The sequence below is a fragment of the Agelaius phoeniceus genome, chromosome Z, assembly GCF_051311805.1.
Source record: "Agelaius phoeniceus isolate bAgePho1 chromosome Z, bAgePho1.hap1, whole genome shotgun sequence".
NCBI classification, from domain to species: Eukaryota; Metazoa; Chordata; class Aves; order Passeriformes; family Icteridae; genus Agelaius; species Agelaius phoeniceus.
In genome coordinates, this window is record NC_135303.1 from 30726077 (window position 1) to 30747038 (window position 20962).

Consider the following 20962-nt stretch of genomic DNA (forward strand, 5'->3'; position numbering starts at 1 on the left):
CTGCATGTAATTCCCACCTAGAAGTCTCCATGTATAGTCTCTTCTCCTTCTGTTCCCTATTTATGCACCATTACTTAAATTCCACATCCTGGGAGACAAAATACTTTTCACCCAAAATCTGTTGTTCTTATCAAAATCAGCAATATATTTGAATTACTAATCGTCCAATCTAGCCAAAGAAAACTGTAACTGACAGCACAAAGATAAAAGAAAGGAGCACCACGACAACTAGCAGTATTGTTGTAGGCTGGGGACACAGCAGGGGAACAGGGCAGAAGTAGCACAGGACATTTAAGAAGTCTATCTTCCTACACAGGCCAATGCCAGTCTCAAAAGTATCATTATACATCTGGAAAGTAACAGAATCTGAAAGAAAAAAATTTATTGATGCCCTTTGAAAGATGAAGCTACAGTGAGCATGAATAAGGTGAACTAGAAAAATTACTTTTCAGATTAATTATAAATTCACATGCTTTTTTAGTATTTATCAAAGTCACTAAATAAATCACTTTTTTCCCAATTTCCATCTAAAACTACCAGCTTCTAAATGATGTTCAGCTCTGGACATTTTTCTTAGTGAATTTCTATTTGCTTCATAAATCACAGTATCTCTTCCCAGAAAACTTCTAGGTCTTTGAATTCAGTAACTTTTTCTGCAATTGCCTAGAGGCGATTTTGTCCTAGCAACCACTGCTTATTCCTTTCACAGAATTCCACCCAGGCTGGACAAGAGAAGAAATAAAATTATAGTATAAAAGTAGGTTGCAAGGATTTTTGTTGCATACATGTTGTATTTATTCCTATCTATATTCTTATATACAAGTATATATGAAAGCATTATTCTTCAAAATGTGAAGTGAATGAGAGATAAAGCTGTTTTGGCTTTAGTTTTTATCAGATAATTTTAAACGCTGTAGTAATGGCAAATTTTAAAGTAAGACATCACAAACCAATTTGCTTTAAATCAAATTAAAGGAAATACACTTAGGTTTTTGGATTAAATTTAATCTCAAAAGGGCAAACGAAAAGGTCTACATAAAGAATGTGGTTAGACTGAGGTACTTAAAGACTTGACTGTGAGTGAGAACACTTATTTCTTCAAATTAAGATTTAAACTGTGAAAGTTACCTCAGAGGTTCTACAATAAAGAACAACCTGCTATCCTCCAATCTACTGAGTTAAAAGACAAGTGATCCAAAAGACATTATTGAAACAGACAGTGATTGATATAGATAGCATAAAAAGAATATAAGATTAGAAAAGCCAAAGACAAGTTTTACGTACCTAATTTTTCTAATTTTTTTCAAAATTGTTTTTATCGTCATTCTGTAAGTTTGCTGCTTGGCATATTTATAATGCAAAGTCTATCAAAAGCAAAGATAAAGTTTGCATAGTTGTGCTGGTTTTGCCTGGAGTAGGGCTAACTTTCTTCATGGTGTCTTGCACTGGGTGGTGTTTTGGATTTGTGCTGAGCACAGAGTTGATGACACAGAGATGTGCTTGTTGTTGCTGGGCAGGGCTTGCACAGAACCAAGGACTTTTCTGGTTTTTGTACTGCCACACTGGCAAGGAACTTGGGGCTGCATTGGACATTGTGAGAACACACAGCCAGGATAGGTGACTGAAACTGATCAAAGGGATACTCCAGACCACATGACATCATGGTCAGTACTTAAAGTGGGAGGAGGAAGGAAGAAGGTGGAAAGTTTGAAGGGATGGTGTTTGTTATTCCAAGTGACTGTTATGTGTGATAGGGCTCTGCTCTCCTGGAGATGGCTCAAGATCTCCCTGCCCACAGGAAGCACTGAAGTCATTCCTTGTGTCTCTTTGGTCATGTGTGCAGCTTTTGTTTCCCCTATTAAGGAAAACAAGGTTGAGATAAAACCTATTAACTTGGTTTTATCTCAGTCCAGGGGGTTTCTACTCTTCTGATTCTCTCCCCAGTCCTGCAGGGAGTGAGCAAGCAATTGCCTGGGGCTTGGTTGATGGCTAACCATGGTTAATCATAACATTAGCTACTCTGTATGAAAAAAAATGCTTTAAAAGCAAGTAAAAAAAAAAAGGTCAAAGATTATGTGCTACCTACGTGAAAAGATTAGCTAGCTCACTGAGCAATCTGAAGAAGAAAAAATATAAGAGGAGATAAACAAATCTCCAAGAAGCTTTCAAGAAACTTTCCTGTGTGACATTGGGTAATAACAAGCAATGACTGGAGACTTTTTCTGTAGAAATATCATAGCACTGATGGTACAGCACAAAACTGTAAGAAGTTTCCTTCTGGTAGGCTGGATGTAATTCTAGTCCTGTCTGTTAAAATATGAACCAATGAACTGCCACTCAAAATGCTGAAGAATAATCAAGGAGAAAGTGTTTAGAGCTTTGCTTAGCAAAGCAGTGTTAATGGAAATCACTTGTTCTTTCCAATCATACCAGACTGTATAGCTAGAAACATGAACTCATCATAAATGCTCTTAGCTGAAAATTGGCCTTTCAAACAAGTTAAGTAAGAACAGAAAAACAATACTATAAAAGAGAGTTTAACTAGTTTAAGAAAAGAATTACATAGTATGTTTGTTCATTAAGTCTAGACACAGAAAACCACACCAGAACCCTCATGAAGGTCATGCCATATTGCATCTCTAGTCAGTTTTTCAATGACACACGCTTCATGAAAATGAAATCTTCAGCCATCTCCAGGAGAGCAGGGCCTTATCACACCTAACGGTCACTTGGGATAACAAACAGCGTACACAGATAATAAAGACGTATTAAGAAGTATCAGCAGCTATAGGGGAGTTTCCTCAACCCCTATCAACATGTTGTTCCAGTGCAAGGCAATATCAAAGTTTATGAAATACAGGGTGAAGGCATGTTTTGTTTGGTTCAGAGACAGAAGGACATAAATGTGTGGTTATTTCAACACTTAAGTGTCAGGTGCTCACTTTAAGAAGCTTAGACGTTTTTTATTTTATCAGTGTGTTCCCAGTATCATACACAATTCACAGTAAATTTTAACTCAAGTTACAGATACTTAGCTTTCCCCATTTTAGACACTATCAATCCAACTTAAAAGATGAACAACATAAAAGACAGGATTACTGCACTGGAAATTTATTCAAATAATTTCATTACTGTAGAAAGTTCTTTCATGTAAAAATGAAACCGGCATACTAGCAATTTTGCATGATCATATAAATACTGAACAAATATATCTGCTAAGTTTCCAGAGAGAACACATACCCAACAGCAACTGGAGTTCACTTCACAGCAAAGATTACATTTATTACCTGTGGCTGGATTGATACTGGCAGCAATATGGTAGTGGCAAAGGGCATTTGCATGAGGAGGAATGTTCCTGTGAGCTTCATGAGGATCTTGCTGATGCAGAGCATATCCAGTATGCGCTACAACGGCACCTGACCTCCTCCTTCCTCGTCGGAAGTGCCTCAGGTTTAACTGCATGAAGAATAAAGCATAATTTAAAATCCTTTCAAGAAGAAAAAGCATTTAATCTGTAAATGGCACTAATGAACGATATTTTTCAGCTTAAAAGCTAACTTAAAGAATCAGTGGAATTTCTTGCAAACTTGTGTTAAGTCTGCAGTAGAAAGAAACCAGTGCCTGTGGATTTATTTATGAAGGCCCATAAAATACCTTCATGTAGTAACTACTTCATACTTCAGTGTGCAGACAATATTCATACACTTTTTGTACTTTCACAGAAAATACTGTTGTGTTTCATAAACACACACCATGCTTATTCAAGATTCTGAACAAAGCAACAATACTGAATAGTCTCATTTCATGAAATACAGGATCTGTACTTTGGATCTAATTAGATCAGCACTTCAACACCCCACAAAAGGCCACGAGTTTTAAGGTCTTCCTCTTTTATACAAATACTTGTATATTTCCAAGGGAAAGAATAATATTTAGTTTTTAAGACTGACTTAGACATTTCAAGCCTTTTGTGCTGTAAACATCTGTGTAAGCACCCAAAGGTACACAGAGGTACACAATTTGTATTAAAGATACACTCTTGGCATTCCTTTTCACTTGCTGTGCTTTCCATCTTTACACAGCATGCTCACGTCAAACAGTCTTCTCTCAATTATCACATAATTGCTGTTCCTGATTTCTAATGTTGCCTCTTATTTTCCACAGGAACACAGAAATTTCTCCAGCTTCCTTTTTCCTCCTCTCTTTGACTATTTTCTTTTTGCTGTTGTGCCTTTTAGCCTGACGTATTTTTCAGGTGTGCTGCACTATTTTTCAGATATCGCATGCACTACGAGCATGCTAAATACATCATTTCATTAATATAAAAGCACAATGCCCATATATGCTCTACATACCATTGAAGCAGACCATTAATGCTACACTTTCTTCCTTATTCACACTGGTTAGAAAACACTGTCTGGTAAGAATCACTTGCCTTAATGCTTTTAAGCAGTCTGCTCTGAGGACTACAGCAGAAAGACTATTTTTCTTCCCTCCATATTATGTTTTTCCACTTGCAGAAGTCAGAGAGACCATCCCACAACTTCAGAGGTAACAAGTGAGCCCCTACCATACATCTTAAGGCAGCATCACCCCTGGGTTTCACATAACCTATATATAATGTCCACTCCTTACTGCTCCTAGCCCTTTGAACAAAATACTGCAAAGCATTCTTTCTTCAGTCACCAGACAAAAATAGGCAGTTGTGACTTTGGAACAGTGTGTCTTCAATGTGAGAAGCTCAGCAAAAGAGCTGTCAGCTTAGCCTGCCCAAGGAAGACTTCAAGGAAATTCACCCTTTCATAACACTTTATGCACATCTCTGGCATAAAAATATAAAAGATTTCAGCTTGTGATACATGTTTGAGATACAAATTACCAACTTGTCTAAAATCACAAGTTTTCACATGTTTATTCTCACTGTTCAATTTCAATTCTTACCTCCAATGCACTCTGCACTTTTTCTTTACTTGAAGTATTTCTCTTGAAGTTATTTGTGAAGTTCACTGCTTCACTCCAATTGCTGTATCCTCCCCCGTACAACAAACTGTCATTGGGTAACAAAGTCTCTGCCCAGAGACGACAAACATTATCCTTACAGCAAGTCAGGAGTACATTGCAGACAGCACCACTAATGAAAGAAAATTTAAGGAGTGAAGAAGCTGCTAACTATTACACAGCATCAAAATAAACCAACATTTCCAAACAGTTTTCCACTACCAGTCTTTGGAATTGCACCAACTTACAGATACTGGCACAAGAAAAACTCATCAGTACATTGTTATGAAAATAAATGATGTAGGAAAGGCCTTACCCTCTGTTCAAGTATCTGACTATAAATCACCTCAAACATCATCACATAATAGAGCAACAGCAAATTGTGGATTTTAATTTAAAGAAAACTTCATACCTAGAATAGCAAAATGTAAATTTTTATGTTTTGAAGTCATTCACATAAAAAGCTAATAATATTCTGGATATCTGATCGTAATTCCAGATCTTACTGTTATCTACCAATTCTAAAACAATATATGTCCAAAAGACAGAAACTCAGATAATACCAGGGAAACAACAGACAATTTAAATCTATGAGTTTTTAATCTTAGTTACTATTTTTCCAAGTCTAACTTGTGTTAAATATATAGCCAAAAAATCCCATTCCCCTAAACCAGATACTGGAAAAAACTATGCATATCATCAGGTTTCCAGATCATACGAGTTCACTATTTAGCTCTACATAATGCTCTAAAGCTATGACCAGACTGTCCAGCAGCAAACTCCCTGAGGAACCATGGAGCAGGTGGATTTTCAAAAGTGACACACAGAGTTAGTATATATTTAAGAAGAGTCTTAAAGACTGGTATAATGAACAACATAAACTTGCTCAACACAAAGGTACACAAATTTGTTTGCTACTTGGAATAACATGGCAAAAAGATGGTTGCAAGCCACAAAACTCCTAACACTATTTCAGTTTAAGATTTAAAGTACTGGTGAAAACTAGGCATAGGTCATTTTGGAATCATCTGAACACAACCCTAACACCTCAAACTAAAGGTATCAGTTCCAAATGAATACTTGAATCCAATTTCCAGATACTATTTCTGACAGAGATCCAGCTTTGTAGTAGGCAGAGAAACAAATAAAAAGACACGAAAATATTTGAATGTTTGTAAAAGAGGACTTCAAGTCACAGAACTTTTGCTCTGATTCCATCAGGATAGAACAAGTCAAGATTAAATGCATGAATGGTCACTTAGTGCAATCAAAAAAAATGCAAAGAGAAATGACTTTTCAAGAGCTGATTTTGTATTTAGTTCAATGCCTAGGTCAGTCTCTAAGACTTATATCTTTTCAATTTTTTCCCAGGTAAGAGGACACTTGCCTTCCTCTCAAGAGCAAAAACAGTATAAAAGGTGTGCACACTCAATAACTGAAGTAAAACATAAAATTGTGTGGCTGTTGATTGTAGAGAGAGGCAGACTGCAGAGCTGGGGGTTTTTTTTGGCAATTTATGAACTAGTTATTAGAACTACTGACCGTGGCATGAATTTACTGGTCTTTCTCCATGAAAATGCATTTACTGATCGAGGATGAGCCAAATAAACAAATGAAAAATCAAGCTCTTTTGCTTGGTTTTCTGGACTGGCACCAGGTGGTGATACGGCTGACCGCCAGTTCTCTGCATTGTACCATACTTTCACAAGACAGTCATCCTGTGGGAAGACAAAAAAGGACAGTAAATAAGATTACCTTGCTTAAGAATATTATGCACTTCAAGTACTTTTAGGTACATCTCTTGAGGTTTCGTTTTTCTTTAAAGTAAAATGTTTTTCTTATCTGAGAGGAACAGCTCCATAAATGGAACTTCAAAATGTGATCTTAAAGAAAACACAGGAGCAGAGCTTCCACTTATCTCTTGCCATTACTAACTTGGATTTCATATAAGTCGTTCTGATTAGCTGACAATTTTTAATCACAAAACCACAACTTGCACTAACCTGAGAAGGTATTCAAATGTTAATACAACTAATTCTACCATCCCCAACTCCCTACATAAATTTAACTGGAAATAGGAAAACAAAGGTCATAGATGATATCTCAAAAAACAAGCTCAGTACTGATCAGCCTGTTTTCAGACACACACATGAATTGATTATGCCTTCAAGGACTAGATAAATTCATCTGGACCCAGATTCACAACTTGTTGATCAACTATTAAATGTGAATGGCACTAAAATATTGAAATAACCTGGGTATGCATAACATGACCCTACTGGGGGGGACAATAGGTTGCTGTTGCTGACCAGCATTGTCCCTCATAAAAAGTTAAGAGTAAGACATAGAAACAAAGATGTGCTTTAAAGTTCTCCAGGCATGGAACTAACTTAAGCATTTATTGTAAAAATATGTTATTAATTTTCCTACTTACTAATTTTCTTACTTATTCAGTAATTCGCTTTGAAGGAATTTATAAACTAAAATAACAGGACATAAAATATTGGAGTCAAAAACTCTGCAGTAATATTAACCTTATATAAACTATTTGCAGATTAATTCCTTTTTCCACCATTCCATTAAATTGTAACACTAGAAACCATTAAACCATTAACATTTGACTTGTAAAATAAACATTAACTCCTACCCTATCAAAAGAAGGTGGAATACATATATATATATATATATTGTTGACAATAACAAACACTACCTTTTTACATAAAACATATACCCAAAGAATTTTATTTATCTGCAAAGTGGCTGGAATGGCTCTCCTTTCGATGACAGTTAAAGGCATCACAGAACATATAGCAAGAAATGCAACATTCAAATAAGCACAAAAAGAATGGAGCATGAGAATTTATTGCTTTGTTTTTATACAGATAATAATCTAGCATGAAGAAAGCCAGTATTTCACTTTGTGCGTTGGAAGCTTGTTAACTGAAGTATAGTTTCCCTAGAAAAGGAAACCTAGGCAATTTTACAAATTTGTTACACCTTTATCTTTTCTTTAAAGACAGCAAATGTCTGAAAAGTTAGTCTTCTAATCAAGCACGATGACCTGAAATGGCAAGCTTTAAAGGAAAAAAACCAGATACAACAAATAAAGATGTAATTACTCATCTGCTCCTGATGCACATAACTGAATCACAAAAATATGCATGGCAACTACCTTTCAAAAGCAAGATTTATTTGCAGACTGAATCACCATCAACTCTTTGTTTTTTAAGCATGTATTAAGGGATACTATGACCCAAACAGACAAGTTCCACATTATTACTAAATCAAAGGCTGTTCTAACCACTTATTATGTGTACACACTAATTTTTCACTCATGCATCCAAGACAGAGTAGAGCAAATTGCAAAACTGTCTTTTATTCTTCAGTCTGAAACAAGTTCTGTCAGGTTTCTACTGCTCAGGATTCTGAGACTCTTAAACCAGGTTTTCACTAATATCAGCAACTGATATTAACTTTACATACTAGAATGTTGTTTTGTATCTAGTAACTCTGCAGCCTTTAGGTTCTTCAGTAGGTAGCAGAAACTCAATGCAGAAAACAACTACTTCTCCCACTCATATTCCTTAACAAGTAATACAAATTCTTGAATGGGTTTGTCACATTTGTTCACTGGATCCTCTACATGATCTTGATTTTTTTTTCTGCTTTGACTTGTAAGGACATTATTCTCCTACAAAACCTGAACAACAAGTTTTGGTGTATAAATAGAAGATTAGTTTGTTTCAGGAAAACAAAAGACTGACAATTTGCTTTAATTTTTTTTGCTTATTTTGCCAAGGGGTTCTGCTTTTGCTGACAAACTGCTCAGTGTTGAGCACATGGAACCAACTAGTGAGACTGGCCACAAACACTGTCATGAGCCATGTGCCAATACACCCATGGAGGGGAATGTGAACCTCTTCTACAGACACAAAAAGGCGTACAGATATGTTTACACAAAAACATATGAAAGAGCTATTTTTGATTCTTTAAAATATTTTTTGGTATTTGATTATATTCCTTACTAGTAGGATAGCTAGCAGTGATTTCATCCACAGATTTCCCCATTCCTCAAAACTCTTCTTTTTCTTATGTCTTATAATTTGGTACAAATTAAAAATTAATATTTTAGTAAGCACTGAATATTTGGTGTGACTTCCCTGCCTGGAACCACCCTTCTACCAAATTCATGTTTACCAAATTGTAAAGACACATAGACAGACTACAAATAATTATGAAAAAAAATTTTTTTCATTAAGTATCTTTTTTCTTTTAAATGTGTTTTTGTTGGTTTGCTTTAATGCTTATCTGAATTAGTACAAAGCTCTAAGGAAAAAAATGCTTACCTTTCCAGCAGTAGCAAAAAACTCCCCATCTGGTGAGAATTTCATTAAACAAACTTGAGAAGCAGTTCTATAGAATGAAGACAATTAAAAGGAGAAAAAAAACCTTTAACAACTTTTATAGAATTCTAGACATTTTTTTCCTTGAATACACAAGACTTTTTCAATTCTTAAATACAAGTATGTATTCTGTTGTGTAAAAGTTAAGTTTTAACAAAGTCCAAAAGACTAAGATGTAAACTCATGTACAACACATGGCTGTAGCGATCCAGAAAACTAAAATCTTGTAGCTGAATATCTAATATTCAAAAATATTGTAGCAGAAAAGCAGCTGCCAACAGATTAACCTGCTCCAGTTCCACTTCACGACTATAAGGATCTCAAAATGGTCTCTGTTGTACCATATTATCCTCCAACTTCTCCTGAAAGACAGATTCACTTTTCATATTTCCTAGAATTACAACTCAAGAAAACAAAACTGTGTAAAAGGAATAATGTAGTTAAAAAGTGTCTGAAAGTAGCTTTTATATGAATGGTCATACTGTTATAAGGTGCTACACCAAAATATTCTAAACCTAATTGTGTGGTTAACTTTTGGAGCATTTTACTTTAATTGGCTGCACTAATAAATGAGCTTCCTTTACAGGGTTTGAAGCACTCAGTTACCGACTAAGTAAAAAGGCTTATTAAAAGCAACAAAAGCATACAAAGATTTAATTGCACACCACAGATACAGTGTATATTTTTGTCTTGAATTTAATACACATGCAACATGTTGTTAAGGCCCAACTTTCAAAAGGGATTAAGTTAAATTAAGGTCAATAAAGCAGGGTGCTTTTCTGTGCAGTAACAAGAGCAAGGCTATACCAAAAGCCCTGTATCAAAGAAGTCCATCCAGGTTTAAGCAAAATTCTCCTGCTGGGGCAAATATGAAAACATTTGGGAATGTTTCCTTCAGGGATTAAAACAGGATATTTGCAGGGACAAAATAACGTTCTTGCAGACTTCTCTACAAGAAAAACCTATTCTAAATCTAATTGCACTACAAATGCCAGAAGACATACAGGCATAAAAGGTATACAAAAAAAACAAGTTCTGTTGACCCTTTTCAGGACCTACTCATTCAAAGAAGTCCTGACAGCAATTACACAGCTTTCACCTTATTTCTTCTACAAGGAAGAGCACTTATTGGAGAGCTTCAATATTAGCCTTCCCTCAGGATTTTACTAGTCTTGTTTGTAGCTGAAGAATTGCTCCAAAACCAATTGCAACTGATCTCATAAGAGGAAAGAATGCCACACAGCCAAGGGAAATATGAATAAAGTTTATCTCACATGGATAATATTTATCAAGTAACAGTATGCAATAGCATTTCAAGCAAAACACTAAGTATTTAATCTCAAAGTTATGAATCAGTAAAGAAAAGGGAATTACTTGTCTTTAAATGGATTCCTTACTTGCATTGCCAGATACATCTCCACTCTCCAAGTCCAACACCTGCTCTTTCAGTACTGTCATTGTCAGCAGGGTTTTCCAATGGAACATTGGACCAAAGTTGAAGACGATTGGAACCAGTCAGAAGGCGAGTACCTGGAACAAATATTTATCAAAATCTAACAACAAGCAAGTAGCAAACTATAGACTTTTATAGAGAGAGAGAGAGGAAAAAAAATACTGCAAAGCTGAAACTGCAGAAAAGAAACTCGCAGATACACCTTTTCTAGATTTTTTTTTGTAGATATGAGCACCTAGAGTTCAAACTATGAAAATTAATCAAATTTTAGTTATTCTCTAAAAGAAATGCCTAGGTCTACTGCAGACATTAGTCTTTCTCAACAAATATTTACCATTTAAGCCACATTTTCTTATCAGCTCAGATAAGAATAATCGAGCCAGACCATACAGATGCACTTAGTATGTTAGTTCTCCTGGAATAAGTGACAAAAGGTACATTTCACTCCACTTTGGTATTCTCTATCATGCTAGGACGGGGGAAAAAACCTTTACCTTGTCCACAAGGAATGACAAAATTTAAAGTAAAAAAATTAGTTGCAGTGTTTCTTTTAATGTGTTCGTACCTGTGGGATCCCATGTTAGATTATGCACTATGGCTTCCAGTGAGATTTGAGCATTCTTCTGCCACTGGTAATGTAACCCCTGAAATTTTAAGTATTTACAAACATTAGCATGAAAACTCTTCATTCTCCTCTTTTTATAATATAAATAGTACATCTTCACTGCATTCTCTAGGTTTTATGGAGATGTTTAATGTAAGTTACTGTTCATCTAATAACAATTGATTCATTCTGACATTAAAACAAAATAGCTTTTCACTAACATGGCCATACTTATGAGGTTTTTAACTTCTTATTTTTAAGTTTAGCTTGAAAAAAATAGTATATAAAATCATTACTGGAATTTGAGATTTGTTTTAGAAGGAAGGAAGATTTTATTTTTGAAACAAAGAAAAGATACCAAGAATTACACAAGTTAAAGGCACCTGGTGCTTGATATCTGTACCATTGTTGAATTTGAAGTTCAGAAAGGTCAAGATAACAAGCGATATTTCCCCTCCATTCCTTTATTTTATTTTCTTAATATACAACAGGACAGTCAAGTATTTTTCACTTTTGCATAACTGCTTCACTCTCTAGAACAAGTTGAGGATTAAGTTTACAAAATATTTATCTTGTCTGTTTCTGTAATAGCCAAAAAGGTTTGATGCTTTGATTTATAAAAGAAAATGAAAACATTTCTGGAAATAATATTAGGAGCCAATTTCTTTCTTAATTCCAGACATTCTTAAAAGTAGTCATCCTCCACCCCAAAAATATCACACAGAAATAGACGTGAAGTTCAAATATGACAACTCAGTCTTTCACAAGTTTGGCAAAAGACAGTAAGAAGCAGCTGCAGATAAGGACCTACACAGAGTATTTGCAGAGCTGGATTTTTTGGGGTTCTTTAGACCCTGAACATTCCAATAAATGGAAGACAGAGACAATCTTACAAAAACGTTGAACAATATGCTGGAAACCATTGTATAAAAGTAAACTGGAAGAATGAAGTAACAGAATATTTCTTCAACTAAAAACAAAGCAAATCATGGGTGGTGAGTGCTTCCTCTACTGCTTACAGTTACTACTCCAACTCTGAAGTTTCAAACTAAGCGTACTCTCTACCAGTATAGAAAATCATTCATGATGGACTGGAAAATGGGGTGGATGGACCAAAAACAAGAGCAGTATAGCCAAAGTGTTCATAGGAGCGTGAGAACGCACATCTTACGGTGGTTTTAGTCCACTGCTTTCCAGTGATGTAAATTATTATGTAGGTGTTAATTTCCAGCTAATTAATTAATGTATAATACACCACAATATATATACCACAAGTTTACATGTACATTGAGGATCTTATGACTGAGTTGGTTAGTACAAAGAGGAGAATCCACTAGATGGTCATATAAACAATTTGTTAATACAAATGGTGACCAAGCCCCTGAAGAGAAGACATAAGCTCCTTGAGCAATTGCTGTCAAAGTTCTTATATCAACAAACTGACTGCAATTAGAATCCAATGCTTCTAATTATAGCCATTTGCCTCCTCATGTAAGAAACATGGTTAAGTAATTTGCCCTAAATCATATTATTATTCAGAAATTAAGATTCTGGATGTTAATCACTAAACCACTGTCACCAAAAGCCCCAAAAGAATAAATATTTTTCTTATTCACCATTATAACACTGAAGTATAATCATTCTAAAAAAGCCACAGATTTCTGAAACTATTGCAATTTGGCCAAGTGCACGTAATTTCATAAGCAAAAGTTAAAGTAAGAACTGCAAAAAACACCAAAACATAAAGGCTACACAGGGTGGTTCAAAAGGAAATTTCTATTTTAATGCCTACACTCATGGCAGAATGGGGCTGTGTATGTGTTTTTGGATTCTGGTAAATTTATGGTTATGAACTGCATGGTTACATAAGCAAGTAATATGAAGCATTAGAGTAAAGCCTATCTTCCTCAAAACTATTTCAAATTACAGGCTTCTGTCCTTATCTCACCCTTTCCACTTCCCAAGGACCACCTTTATTCTAGCATTAAAAGAAGATATAAAAAAAGCTCCAGCTTTAAAGCAAACTTTACTTTAAAGTAACATCTGTCAGGCTTTGTAACTGCTCAAATAAATTAAGATTAAATACTTACATTATGATGACTGCTGTTCTGCTTCAAGATGCTAACTGGCTCAAAGATACAAATCACCTTTCCATAAGAAGCTGCAATCTAAAGTAATATACATTTATATTTATAAAAACACACATAAAAGAAACAAGCTGAACAAATAGAAACAAGATGCAAATGGTTGATTTAACTTTTAACCCTGCTTGTAGATAAATTTGAAGCTCACATCCATATTTCCTTTTGAAAACAGAAAATTACATTTACCAAAAATCTCTAACCTAGCATTGTCAATAATAAAAATACAATCCTTCATTTACTCATTAATCACAGTAAACTACTGAGAGTATAGCTGGACAATTTTTTAAAATCAGATTATTAGCAGTATTCTCCCCATATTAAACTATGTAAACACTCAAAACAATCTGCAGAGTTCCAATTCTCAGACATGGAACCAGTAAACAATCAGAGCACTTTTGTTTACTTCCCTAGCATTAGAACAGGCTACTTTTCAAAAAGTTATTTCAAAAGATCCAAACTATGCCAAGAAAACACCCAATGCAGAAAACTGTAAATAAAACCACTACTAAAGGCTAACATAAAACAGTCCAAAAAAAGTTGCAATATGGTCAGTTTTAATCAGTGTTTGAAAGTCTTATTTCATCACAGATTATCAATCACCTCAAACTTGCATTAATACAAAATTATTAGTACTTGATCTCAAGGTATCTATATAAAAGCAAGCCTAGAAGACTTGCTAAGAAGAGCCAAAACAAGCAAATGTATGTTAAAGACCTCAGGCAGAGAGCTTGAGAGAATTGTCACACAACAACGTGGCCAAAAAGTATTTTGAATTACAGATTTACAAAAATTAAGGAGTCTGCATAGGTCATGAACAACAGATGTCCTGCATTCTGAACTGATGGTAGTTAAAAGGAGAACATCTAGAGATATGATATGCTGCAATAATCAATCTTCTGTTCCTGTAAAATTCTGACTTAACGTATTCACAGTTTTCCTTCAACAATAATAAAGTAAGTTAGATTCACTTTATAAAAAGTATTTTGATTCCAGCATCAGCCACTAAAGTTTGAAAGGAAACCAAACTAAACTGTCATACCTAAGATCTATACAAGGTCCATAGCTTTTAGAGAAACCCTCTACATTAGAAGAACAGATAGTTAAATAAATTTCCATCCTACTAACATCAGCCTGACCCAAAAATGCCAAGAATAATTTTGTCACATTTGCAAGGAAGAAGTTTCTTCAGGCATTTTGCAGACTAATATCTGCCCTCTCTAATCCTCTTTGACTACCTCACTTACTGTTGCATTCTCTAATAATTCCATTCCATGCCCAAAAGCAAAAATTTATATAAACTCATATTGATTAGATTTTCTTCCTTTGTTCCTTTTCTCCAAATGTGGACATTTTTTCCATATGTGAACTATTTTATTGTTCAGTGGTTTTTAAAGATAAGATTAGTATTCCAAAATGCTCAACTTGTAGTGTCCAGAGCAACTGCTGCTCCCGAAACTTCCCACTAGTTTCCACAGCGACTCACCCTGCATCTTCACTGAGCTGCACTCCACCAAAAAGAATAATGGTGGGATTGAGAGCACTTTCAGCAAGTTCCCTGACTACACCAGGATGTTTGGAGCAGGCCACAGGCTGGAGGGAAGGGATGCCAGCCAGAGGGACCTTGGCAGGCAGAGAGGTGCAACCATGTGAACACCTACTTCAAAAAGTCCAAGGGCAAGGTCCTGCACCTGGGTCAGTCAGAATCAGTACAGACTAGGGAAATTGACAGATTGAGAGCAACCCTGTGGACATGGATCTGGGGATACTGGTGGACAAAAAATCTGTACATGAGCTGGCAGTATCCCAGAAAGCCAACCAGGTCCTGGACTGCTCCAAAAGAAGGGCGGCCAGTAGGGTGAAGGGGATGATTTCCCTATCCTAGTGAGACATCAACTGGAGTATCACATCCAGTTTCTGCCTAGCATCAGGCAGAAATGGACATGTTGGGTTGAAAGAAGGGACACAAAAATGGTCAGAGAGCTGGAGTACTCCTCCTATGAAGACACACTGAGAGCACTGGAACCGTATGTTTTGACAAACCAAAGTGGAATTTGTGTGTCAGTACTGATGAAGAATGCCTAAGAAGAAATTCTACCCTTTTAAGAATGACCTGAAAATTCACTGATCAGTCTGGTCAATAAGCAAATTCCTAGCCATCCACTGCTTAGTACCACAGCATTTTAGAAATACATCCAGTTTCCTTACAGCAAACCAATTGCAATACAATTGTACAGCAATACAATACCAACTTGCAGACTCTAAATGACCTCACAGGTCTACTTAAGAAATGAAGAATCTCTAAAGCTTAGTAAGCCTTACAGTGTGATACATTCATGTGTGCTCATTTACAATTCAAGGACAATTTCTCATTTAAACGTATACAGAATTAGTATCATGCAATCCAGATGACCTTGCAAATTTAGAGAAATAATGCTCAGTGAACTAAAAAAAAACCCTTTAGTTAACAGCAGCCAACGGAGAAACTCAGGTAGACTATGGCTATGAGGTGTCAGAGACACAAAGAAAAACATTTCCTCATTTTCATTTGTGCTCCTTCACCAGCACTGCAAGAGTTTATCACTCAAATGCTAAAAAGCAGGAACAGGGTGTGGCTGGGGTTTCATCAGCACAGTGTTCACAACAAAACTGGTTTCTATCAGAGGTCTTGTCTCAAGATGGACACCAGAATATAACCAAAGCTCTCATCAGCTCATAAGGCTTGTAGAAAGCTGACATTATCTACTCACAAGGACAAGCTTAAAGAAACAACAGAGGTAGAAAACCCCTCTTACATGAACAAATAGTTATCCAAAGTTCCCACTAAATTGGTCAACAGTTTAATCCCTGAGACATCCCAATGGAGCGATACAGAACTGTGACATCCCAGTGAACAGTTACCTGGTTATTTCTTTTTGACTCTGACAGGAAAATTTAAAAAAAAAGCTCTCTTAAAAGGAATTAAACCCCAGCGTTGTCTAAAATGCAACGTTCTGATGCTGACCTAGCTACAAAAAAACAAAAGCTAGGAATTCAAGAAAGCAAACCCCATCCAAGAGAGGCTTTAGGAATTGCTTGAAACAGATGTCATTCTTCTGGATGATCTGAAAGTGATTTTTGTGGAAGCACTCATCTCCTGCCAGCCACTAACATGTCAAAGAATGTCAATGACATGCCCAGTAGTGCAAAGCCATAGTGAATAAATTACTTTTGCTTCCAACTTAGTAATCTCTTAGTCAAATTCTTGCCCTGAATGTAGCCCTGAATCCACAGCCTCCTGTGCAGTCCTACCTATCTTCCACAACCATCTATCATATCTGTGGTTACTATTTATAATTACTGTGCTGCTTACAAGTAAAGACAGAAAGCAATCAGTCATTTTACTATTCATTGTAGTATATTTCCCCTAACTTGCAAGTATACACATTCCTAAGAAGGTGCTTAATACGACATTGCTGGAACATTATTAGAAACACTGCTCTACATACCTTCCCCTGTTGCATTGAACAGTCCACACATCCCACTTGAATGTTTCCATGTTTTGCTCCAGGGATTATCTGTAATCGTTCGAAGTCAGTCCCCAGTACCACAATATCACATCCTGATGCGTATGCCTACAGTATAGATTAAAAAAAAATTAAAAACACCCAAAGAAAACAAAAAAAAAACCCACTCCAAAATAATGCAAAGCTTTATCTACTTGCAGCATATTAATGAAATATGAAACCCTCTAGTCCATGTATATTATCCAAGTAGAACACTATACAGTCAGAAGAGGTCTTTGCAGAGATGTCTGCAATTTAAAACCAAGCAACAGAAGCAGCAAATTTCTCTTTCTCCATGCTTACAAGTTCATCATAAGACTTGCATAACAAGCAAACAGTGGTTTGTGATAAAAAAATACCAAAAAAATTTGGACATACAAAAACATCTAAAAGAAATGTAAAAGCATAAAAACCACAGTTCTTGTGTTCTTGCAAAGTAGAAAAAAGTAATATATTTCTTAGACTGGAGAGAGACAGACTTGAGAAGTTTTTCTTTTAATTTTCAAATTTCTGAAAAGGGGGAGTAGAATTGAGGAGCTAAAATTTTACTAAAACATTTAGTAAGGACTTTGTACAGGCAAAAATCAAAAGACTAACAACATGAAGCTTAGTTATACAGAAGCAAAACTGCCCTCTCAGACTTGTTGAGTCTCCTGTTATTTGCATGAATTCTATTCTCTGAAGTTTATATTGTCACTGAGTATGCTGCTATATCTAACACATTCACAGAGACAGTTCACTGAGTCTTACAATGCTCAAGTCAGAATTTCTTCCTACCTTCTTGGAAGTTTTATTAGATATTGAGTACAGATAAAAATAGAGGAAAAGATTAAACACTGGAGAAACTTGTGGAAACAACAGTAAGGAGAATCATCTAATGAGCATAAGAAAGGATTCAAGGATGAAATTCTCGAAAAAAGGAATGCACACTCATTAAAAAATTAGTCAGAAAGACAGCAACAAAAGAGTACAAACAAGTATTCTGTTAGCAAGAGACTGATAAAAGGATCAAAAATACACCATTTTAATTGACTAAAAGCTTCAAGAGTAGAATAGCCTCACAGAAACTGAAGATGGAAGATTTCCATACACTGACAGAAATATCATGCCTTACAATCAACTTCTCTAGTAATTTCCAATATATTAAACAAAAACTGTGGACTTGAAAACAAAAGCAGAATAACCGAAAGCTAGATATATAAATTTGAAATCTGATTATCATGTTTTCAAGTGTTTTACATGAAAGAGTACCAAGAATATTTGGTACTCTAGTACCAAGACTGGCCTAGACTATCATACCATCACATATCTTAAAATAAATTAATAAATTGAAAAATATTGAGATTTCAGTCCAAAGACATTTTCCCCACGAAGGATTAAGTGATGCTTCAAAGAAGAGTCTTAGCCAGAAGACAGTGTTCACCACTCTCAGCCAATACTCATTTATCACACTGCAACCAGCAGAACACCAGGCACCACCTTATAATTGAAAATGCTGTCTATAATTCTGCAGACTATATATTACCATATATTTATTTATGAACACTTATTACTGGCAGGTTTTTGAGCTCCTTCCTGTCCAGTTCCCCCTTCAGCTTCAAGACATTCAAGCAGTATAATTCCTCTTGTCAAAAGAGCAGCATTTATTACTAATTAGCATACTGAACTACAGGTTCCAAAGCAATCTAAGTGAAAGCTCATTCAAAAGAGGAGATTGAGTAGTAATTTCTGTTCAAATGTTAAAAAAATTATTTTGATATTGTGATGGCATTAACTTCAGACCTGTTCACCACAGAATTTTTTCTTCAGTTCAAAATAATCTCACCTGGTGACTCACTGGTTAAGTCCACAGTTCACCAGAAAAAGCTTATTTAGAAATATCATACATACAATTTTTCCTAAACCCATTTCTCAGAATTTAGAGTTCTGTATAGGGGCAATTTTAAGGAAAACAAAAACAAACTAAAAGAAGTGCTTCCATGTAAAGACGTAACATAGAGACCTAGACCCAGCTTTATAATAAATGTATTTAAGCCCACCTGCTGTGTGCATATGCCCCCTCTGGGCCTCATCAGCACTTCAAAGCCTTACTATACTTCTCCCATCTTTTTCTTTCCATTTCTAGCTTCACAGATAAGCCTGAAACCACCTTGTGCCACCACCACAATCACAGGATAGAATACAAAGAATGCCTTGGATTGGAAGGGACCCTAAAGATCATCTGGCTCCAACTCCATTGCAATGGGCAGGAACATCTTTCACTAGACCAGGCTGCTCAGAACCCCATCCAACCCAGCCTTGAACACTTCCAGGGATGAGGCACCCACAGCTTCTCTGGACAACTATTCTAGTGCCTCATCAACCTCACAGTAAAGAATTTCCTTCCAACATCTAATCTAAACCTACTCTCAGTCTGAAGCCACTCCCCCTTGTCCTGTCACTACATGTTCTTGTAAACAGTTTCTCTCAATCTTTCTGTAGGCTCCCTTCAGGAACAGGAAGACCAAGATAAGGTAATCCTTACTCCTCTTTTCCAGACTGATTTTCTCTCAGCCCTTCCTCATAGAGACGTGATCCATCCTTCTAATTATATTCATGGCCCTCCTTCAGACTTTCTCTGTGCCTTTCCTGTGCTGGGCACCCAGAGCTGGACGCAGGGTTCCAGGTGGGGTCTCACCAGAGCAGAGCAGAGGGGCAGAATCCCCTCCCTCACCCTGCTGCCCAAGCTGCTTTGGTTGCAGCCCAGGACACGTTTGGCTTTCTGGGCTGTGAGTGCCCATGGCTGGGTCATGTCCAGCCTCTCACCCACCAGCACCCCCAAGTCCTCACAGGGCTGCTCTTGATCCCTTCCCCCAGCCTGGACTGATAACAGAGGTTGTCCCAATCCAGGTGCAGCACCTTACACTTGGCCTTGTTAAACCTCATATAAAATGCCATACTTCCATCATAATGAGTAACACATGCCATTGGTAGAAATCATGCAATCCATAAAATAAGTATTTTAATAAGGTCATAACTTCATCAGTTTTAAGACCTCAGTACAGTTGGCATTTTTCACTGGAAGAACTCTGTTAGTAACTATCAAACATTATACACTGGAGACTTGAGGAATTGCATATTCATCAATGCACCAGGAAATAAGATTTAAAACAGTTATTATAGAATATCTTGAGCTGGAAGGGACCCACTAAGACCATCTGCATCCACCTCCTGGCCCTACAAAAGAACCAAACCACATGCCCAAGTGCAATGTCAAAACACTTCCTTAACTCTCTCAGGTTGGAGCTGTGACCACTTCCCCGGGGAGCCTGTTCCAGTGCCCATCTATGCTCTGAGAGATCAACCTTTTGATAATACCCAGCCTATATTTGCCCTGACACAACTTCAGACCATTTCCTAGAGTCCTGTCACTGGTCACCAGAGAGAAGGTATCGGTCCTGCCTGTACACTTTCCCTCATGAGGAAGACGTAGGTTGTCACGAGGTCTCCCCTCAGTCTCCTCTTAGCCAGGCTGTCACTGCTGATACGGCTTTCCTCCCAGACACCTCACTGTCCCATCTGGATGCTCTCTCACAGCTTTATATCCTTCTAACATTGTGCTGCTCGAAAGTCAGAACCCAGGCTAGCTCCTGTTAACCCGGAGCTATGAAGAACAAGAGTAGCTTAAAGAAGTATTAAAGCATCCTAGACTTCGTTTCCTGAAGGAAAACACCCCTATGTTCTGGCATTTCTCCACACTACTTGAAAAGACTGACACTTGGGAGGAAAAAAACGCAATCACTTCAGACATCAGTCTGTTCACACAGATTGGATCATAA

The 20962-nt window shown here is 36.5% G+C and overlaps 1 protein-coding gene across 8 annotated transcripts in view; it reads right to left on the minus strand.

The window, feature by feature from the left end:
• The window catches only part of DMXL1 (Dmx like 1), a 76027-nt gene that overhangs the window by 49222 nt on the left and 5843 nt on the right, over window positions 1–20962 (minus strand). For 5 of the 8 annotated variants that reach the window (XM_054651844.2, XM_054651843.2, XM_077171928.1 and 2 more), the window contains exons 2-9: window positions 17088–17213; window positions 13549–13626; window positions 11420–11498; window positions 10799–10931; window positions 9345–9411; window positions 6541–6716; window positions 4942–5131; window positions 3288–3456 (exon numbers count right to left, since the gene is read on the minus strand). In XM_054651844.2, the coding sequence (XP_054507819.2) occupies window positions 3288–3456; window positions 4942–5131; window positions 6541–6716; window positions 9345–9411; window positions 10799–10931; window positions 11420–11498; window positions 13549–13626; window positions 17088–17213 (1018 nt within the window). Of the gene's footprint in view, window positions 1–3287; window positions 3457–4941; window positions 5132–6540; window positions 6717–9344; window positions 9412–10775; window positions 10932–11419; window positions 11499–13548; window positions 13627–17087; window positions 17214–20962 lie in introns of those variants that run through there. The other 3 variants (XM_077171929.1, XM_077171930.1, XM_077171931.1) reach the window with 3 other exon arrangements.